This window comes from Henckelia pumila, chromosome 3 (assembly GCF_033568475.1).
Source record: "Henckelia pumila isolate YLH828 chromosome 3, ASM3356847v2, whole genome shotgun sequence".
Lineage (NCBI taxonomy): Eukaryota > Viridiplantae > Streptophyta > Magnoliopsida > Lamiales > Gesneriaceae > Henckelia > Henckelia pumila.
This window is the reverse complement of record NC_133122.1, coordinates 122,836,122-122,843,776: the sequence shown is the minus strand read 5'-3', so window position 1 is coordinate 122,843,776 and position 7,655 is coordinate 122,836,122. Positions and strand designations below refer to the sequence as shown.

At 33.6% G+C, this 7,655-nt stretch overlaps 2 protein-coding genes across 2 annotated transcripts; both read left to right on the top strand.

The window, feature by feature from the left end:
* The first annotated feature begins 1,254 nt into the window (after positions 1-1,254).
* On the top strand, positions 1,255-3,141 carry LOC140889412 (uncharacterized). Its single transcript, XM_073297125.1, has 4 exons — positions 1,255-1,323; positions 1,416-1,641; positions 2,065-2,207; positions 3,118-3,141. Exons 1-4 carry the CDS (start codon positions 1,255-1,257, stop codon positions 3,139-3,141), a joined length of 462 nt encoding a protein of 153 aa, XP_073153226.1.
* A 189-nt stretch (positions 3,142-3,330) lies between these two features.
* Positions 3,331-7,408, top strand: LOC140892733 (uncharacterized). Its single transcript, XM_073301705.1, has 3 exons — positions 3,331-4,326; positions 6,251-6,799; positions 7,230-7,408. The coding sequence occupies exons 1-3, from the start codon at positions 3,490-3,492 to the stop codon at positions 7,323-7,325; spliced, it is 1,482 nt and encodes a 493-aa protein (XP_073157806.1). The 5' UTR covers positions 3,331-3,489; the 3' UTR covers positions 7,326-7,408.
* Positions 7,409-7,655: the final 247 nt, after the last annotated feature.

The following is a 7,655-nucleotide window of genomic DNA, read 5'->3' as shown; positions in this document are numbered from 1 at the left end:
TGCACAAAACGATGTTTTTGTATTTGTTTTGGTAAAGTTTACTTCTAAAAGGACAATTTAATCCAATTAGTTTAATATTGATGTCATTGTCTTTTTAAATTGTCACGTCTCTTTCACTAGAAGCAAAGTCAAACCAAAATGGGTAAAGGGAAAGTCGTTTGTCTTTGGACTGAAGGAATGAAAATTACTTGAGGTTTATCAAAATCCTGTGCTACGACACATGTCCAAAAATCCTGAAAAGACTGAGAAAATATCTCAACTTTTAACATCTTTTGATTTTTTAATAGCTTTGAAACTGAAGAACCCTTTTTCATCCACTATCAAATTTGTAGCTTCCTTCTTGTGTGCATATATTACTGTGTAAGTTGGGAAGTCAAAAGCAAGAAAAGACCGAAAACCATGTTGTGTTTATTAATCATGTTGAAATTTACAGTCAGTAGCTTAAATAATACTGAGTATTTTTGTTTACTGATAGTGATCTATACTACTTTTCTGTTCTTACCGTCTCTATTTTTTGTTCACCCTATTCAATGAAAAGCCTTCTAACTAAAATGTGAGGATTCGATCATAAAATTTATCCCTTGTCATTTGATATGTGAAATTGTTTGTGTTTGATCTAGTAGATCAGGATTATGATATTTTGACTTTTTTATATAATTTTGGATTTTTATCGAACAAATTTTATTTGATATGCATATGAACTTTTTTCATGAATTCATGGAGCTTTTTTATTTAATCAATTGTTTTATGCCAGAAAGGTTATTTAAATGTCAAATCTCAATACACATGACGTAAATGAAGAGAGGGAAGAAGACAAATCAGAAGATGAACTACATGAATCCATTGAGTGTTTGTTGATGCACATTTTCGAAATATTTTTTGTGTTAAATGATTATAGGACTAGCATGTGTCACAAACGTATCCAACAACCATTAACTAGAAGACCAATAACTGTAAGTGGATACGATTATATTCATAGAATATTAAAAAAAGATCCAACAAACTTTAGAAAAATATATAGGATGTACCCCGATGTTTTTTTAAAGTTGTGCAATATTCTTAGGGAGAAAATACACTTACAAGACACACGATATATATATCTGTGTTGAAGAAATGCTTGCAATGTTTTTACTTATTGTTGTTCAAAATACTCGATATTGCATGATTCGTAAAATATTTGGTCGATCACAATACAATACTAGCGAAAATTTCCACAAGGTGTTGAAAGCATTAAAGATCATTGCCATTGATATGATGGTAAAGCCTGGATCTACAGTGCCAGAACGAATAAGAGAGAGCACAAGATTTTACCCTTACTTCAAAGTAACAACATTTTCAACTATTGTTGTTTTATTATTATTTTTGTTGTTGATGTTACAAGTATTAATATATTTGATATTATTATTTTATTGCAGGATTGCATTGAAGCTATTGATGGTACTCATATCCTCGTGACAGTGTCTTGGCGTGATGCTAACAGTTACCGCAATCGTCATGGAATAATTTCTCAAAATATTTTAGCAGCGTGTAACTTCGATTTAGAATTCATATATGTACTCAGTGGGTGGGAGGGATCTGCACATGATTCACACGTGTTGACAGATGCTTTATCAAGAAATAATGGACTCAAAGTGCCACAAGGTATTTTTTTTGTAATATATATTACTAAATTATTTATGTTTTTTAACTTTTCAAAAGTTTATATATGTTATTCATTGATAGACAAATATGATTTGATAGGTAAATTTTTTTTAGTGGATGGCGGATATCCAAATAGACGTCAATTTTTAGCTCCTTTTCGAGGTGTACGTTATCATCTTCAAGAATTCATAGGACAAGGTCGTCATCCTGAAGATGCAAAAGAGTTGTTCAATCTTTGCCACGCTTCATTGAAAAACGTTATTGAGAGAATATTTAACATATTCAAATCGCGTTTCAAAATATTCAAGACAGCTCCTCCATTTATTAAATACAAGACTCAGACAGATCTTGTTTTGGCTTGTGTCGGGTTACATAATTTTCTTCGCAAGGAGTGTCGTTCCGATGAGTTTCCGATTGAAGCAGATAATGAAGCTCCATCATCTTCATCAGAACAAATTCATGAAGACAACTTTGATCAATTACTTGATACTCAAGAACAACAACGAGCAAATGCTAATGCATGGAGGGATGCTATAGTCAATCAAATGTGGATCGACGTTGATCAAGTAGTCACTAATGATAAAAAAATTTTCCATAAAAGATTACTACAATTTAAATATCATAATTTTTTCGTATTCTGATTGATCATTTATCTATAATTTTATACAATTATTTATCTAGTATATTATTGAGTCATTATTTATCTAGTATTGATTATTGATAAAAGTGTTATTATATATTCGTGAAAAAAATCTTACTCATTGACTATATATTTGGAATTGACATGACAAAAAAATCATGAATTTAAATAAGTGGTTGATTAATTATTTTTGAAAAACAATAAAAATAATTTATATATAAAAAATTTATGATAAAAAATTTACATGACAATGTTAGGATAAAAAAATCAAGAAGAATTTACGAATAAAGTTTACAAAACTGTACAGAAAAAAATCAACAATAGTCTATAAAAGTCATTAAAAGTCCATGAACTCCACAAAAGTCTATGACAAAATTCTTTAAAAAAGTCAATAAGAGTCTATAAAAGTCATTAAAAATCCATGAACTCCATAAAAGTCCATGACTTTGAAAAAGTCCATAAAAGTCTTTAAAAGTCTAATTTGAATACATCCACCTAAACTTTAGTTTGTATTAGCTTTCTACTTCTATTTTTAAGCACTACTCCTTACTTTAACTTCTCACAAAATTTAAAATAATCTCTACAAAAATCACTTTTAAATAAATAAAAACTCTTCAAAACATTCTCTAGATCTTAAATACAAGTCAATCACAAATACTTACATAGATGCAACATGGGGGCGCGCTAAATAGCGACATGTGGTACTCTGGTGCAGACATCAAACACACCGGGGCTTAGTGTGGCTCACTCAACCAGAAGCCACGGGGAGGAGTAGTAGAGTCAATGCTGGGTCTTTTAACATTAATTGAGTTAATTCACTCAAACTTGTGGAATAGGCTTCAAGCTTGGCTCAAATATAGAAATATCAGGTACCCGGGTTCAAATTAAAATTTGGCATATTTTAATTCGATTTCTGATCGACTTTATTTTTTTTAATTATGGGTTTCGATTAAACAATATTGGTTCGAGTTCATAAATTTATCATATTTCAAAAACATATCTATAAAATATGAACATCTGTAAACGAGCCACGAGCTGACAACCAAAAATTGAAAATAAATTAATGCTCATGTCATGTTGCACCCAATTCAAACAAATAAGCACCCTTATATAATAAATTAATAATTGCAACAAGATTCCCCATTTCTTGAAATCATTCAAGTGACATAAATATTAGAGTATTATCCGGATTGATTCAAGAAAGAGCGATGTCTCCTTCAACGGAAACGACAACTCAATTAAAACCCTGGAAAAATCTCCTTTGTCAACACTCAAAATCCAGTTTATTTAGCCCGAATAATTTCATGAAGGGCATTCTTGTCATATGCATTTTCTCTGCACTTCCTCTTCATCTTTATTTCTCAGCTAATTTCCACGGCCTGATACCGGATGGTTGCCCCGAATGCACTCCAGCTTTCGGCCGGCAGGCAATCCAATATGATCATCACGGAAGAACAAACATATCCCACATTCTTTTCGGCATCGGCGGTTCCGCGGAGTCGTGGGGCCAACGCCGCTACTACTGCCAACTCTGGTGGAAACCTCACAAGCACCGTGGCTTCGTGTGGCTTGACAAGAAGCCAAATCCATGGCCCGAAACCTCACCGCCGTATAAAGTCTCGTCGGACACGTCCCGTTTCAAGTACAACTGCGGGGATGCATCCAGGTCCGCGGTGCGCATAGCTCGCATAGTGAAGGAGAGCTTCGAACTAGGTCTAAAGGACGTGAGATGGTTCGTCATGGGAGACGACGACACGGTTTTCTTTGCGGAGAATCTGGTGAATGTTCTGAGCAAATATGATCACAATCAAATGTATTACATTGGCAGCCATTCCGAAAGCGTGGAGCAAACCTTGACGCATTCTTATTCGATGGGATACGGTGGCGGCGGCTTTGCCATTAGCTACCCTTTGGCGGCGGAGCTGGTTAGGATCTTGGATGGGTGCATTGATCGGTACGCAGATTTCTATGGGTCGGATGAGAAGATCAGTGGTTGCATGAGTGAGATTGGTGTACCTTTGACCAAAGAACTTGGTTTCCATCAGGTAATTGTTTTTTTTTTTTTTTTTTTTTTTTTAACATCATTATATTGAAATTTACTTAGTTTATAATAACCTTTTAGCTTTCATTATCTTTGGGGTCTGTCATTTTCTCGCATTCCCTGATAATTTAAAATGTTGTGTTCAACTCTGGGACGTAGCTGTCATAGCCATATCCTTTAAAATTAATATAATATATATTTATTCGAACTTCTCTTTCTAGTGGCATGATGATCGATCCGTAATTTAGGCCACCACACTTCGTGATGCAATATGATCTTTAGAAAAATGTATGTTGTAGGTGGTCAATTTTTAAAATCATTTTTCAAGATATTTCATAATTCAGCGCTGAACAAGTAAATAATTCACTCAAGAACTACCTAAAGTCTCTTTATACTATCTCATGATCATCTAAATTCAAATGTATAAAAAAAACTTTTAATTCCAAATAGTAATGCTTAAATTCTATATGTGCATGCACATGCGTTCATGTGATGCGAGCACAAGTTTTTATTTACTCCAGCAGTATTATAAAGACACTTTTTAGAAAAAGTCGACCAAACTTTGGGGAAGAAGCTGACAGAAGTACCACACTGATTCTTTTTAATATTTCTTGTGACGTTGGAAAACGACATGAATTTAAAATGGCTAGGATCATTTGAATTTTGACATTACTTTCACATAAAAATAACTATTAAATTGTTTAAATTTTCATCGACCATATATGGTTGGTTCATTAATTATGTTTTAAAAGTTTGATTTTGGTACTTTTATCTTTGATTTTCGATGTTGTATCAGTAATTTCGATGTCCCGTCTGCATTTTTCGGTGTTGCGTCAGCACTCCGACTAAATAGGACTATGAGCCAAAAAAATCAAATTAAAGTTATGAACCCAAATCGATTATTGAAAACTGAATGAATCACAGCTGAAAATAGGAAATGATAGTAAACACACACAAAAAAAGTTCCCCCCCCTATTTTCAATCTAGGACAAATGGTATATATCACCTCGAAGAAATCTTAAATTTGCTGATAACGGGGCCTCTTATAAAATCTTTTTAAGCTAATAACACTATGTGATTCTAGATCTGTAGCATGCACACCCTCTATGTTTTATACTTCATGCACTATATGGTGCGAATATCAAAGTTTTTTTCGATAAAAAATATGTAATATACTCTCAAAAGACTTTTAAATGACTTTTATGTCTAGAACATATCTAGACTACCCGTGCACGCTTTCAACTAATATTCAGATAAAATAATTAAATATAATTTTTATTATTATTTAATTAATTTTTTTATCCAATGAAATATAGAACCATAAAACAAAATTAATTTAATTAATTATTTAAGTTGGGGTAATTTTGTCATTCTTATTTTTATTTGACTAAATTCTGAGTTGGGATATGTATGATACAAATCTGGAATCATAAGAGATTGTTAGTTCAAAAAGCTTTCACAGGAGACTATAAGCAAACTAGAATTTCACAAAGATGATATATGCAATTTCTTCTTCATGCTACTCGGCTTGGCAACTTATGTTGATTATTCTTATCTAAAACCTTTTTTGAATGAAGAATTTTGTTACAGTAAAACAAGATTTGTAATTCTATGATAGTAACAATGTCCTTGTAAAATAAGATTTCCAAACTATATAAGAATTAAGAAAAAAACTCTAATTTCTTCACGTTGTAGTGGCATAATTCTTTCCTACTAGACTGTGAGTTCGAATTCACCTTAAAATAAAGTAATGTTTTGAAGAGTTTCTAAAACGTATTTCTCGGTAATTTTAACAAAATTTTGAAATTTTGTGAAATTTCGTTAAAAAAAAGTTGAAAAGTGCATCTTAGAAGATCTCCCAAACATTACCGAAAACCTCATGTTCGCCCATTGCAATCAAGGAAAAACTCTGTTTTATATATGCGCAGATGGATATTCAAGGAAACCCATACGGATTACTCGCAGCGCATCCGATAGCACCACTAGTCTCACTGCATCATTTGGACAATTTCCAGCCCTTGTTTCCAGACATAACCAGAATAGACTCTGTCAAGAAACTCATCAAAGCATACAAATCCGACCCGTCCCGAGCACTACAACACACTTTCTGCCATGACCTGAGCCGGAACTGGTCTGTTTCGGTTTCATGGGGCTACACCGTGCAACTGTACCCATTTTTGGTGACAAAAAAGGTTTTAAGCATACCATTGAGGACATTTGCTACGTGGAGGACTTGGAGTCAGGAGCCCTTTACCTTCGATACCCGTCCCATGAGCTCCGATCCGTGCGAAAAACCCGTTGTTTTTTATTTCGATAGAGTTAAGGATGTCCGGAATAAGAAAACGTTGACATCGTATAAGATAGTGGACGATCCTAACAACGAGACGCGATGTGAGAGGGAAGACTATACGGCTGCTTACTTGGTTAAAGGTTTTAAAGTTCTGGCAGGGTTTCTAGATCCTCAAGTATGGAACAAGGTACGTGCACATGGCTTTCATCAACATTTAGCTTGATTTTCATCGAGACGTCGGATGTATGCTAAAAGTACGTCCGTCGTTATGACAGTACCCCAACAAATATTAGACTCGTGTAAAAGAGTTGAGTCGACGCTATCCGTAGAGTAGTGCTCTGCGGGTGATGTAGCGGTTTATGATTGATTAAAATCAGTGGGCTCCACGGAGGATCCACTATTTTTTATCAATAATGGGGTTACACGTCACCCGCAGGGTAGTGTCCTGCGGCCGGCATGTACTAAATCGTAAAAGAGAAACCTGCAACTTGTAATTGGACTAAAACTAAATTTGACCAAACCAATGGTTGGATTATTTATTGCTTGTTTTGTTGTGATCGAATGAACGTTGGGCTAATAAATTACTAATATCATTTTATTTCATGTTATTGAAACAGGCACCACGTAGACAGTGCTGTGAGATAATGAACGGCTCAGATAAACCTGCTGGTGTTTTGCAGATCAGAATTCAAACTCCACCTCTTCGGAGTTGACTTCTACGTTGCCTACCACGTTGACTTTGTAAAATGTACAACTAGGGATGCTGGCAATATATAACCATGTTCTCCTCTTGTCAACAACCTAAAAAACATTGGAAATTAAGTTTAGATGTTAAAATTCAATTATCCTCATACATTTAGATGCAGGATTATATTTTATAAAAAAATTAAAGAAAATTCTCAAAAGTAGTTAAAAAAAACTAAAGAAAAATTCTTAAAATTAAATCTTTATTTTACAGTGTGCAAATGATCACAAAAGAACATATATAATATATAATTATTCAAATATTTAGGGAGAAAAACTCGATTTAGTCCTAAATGTTT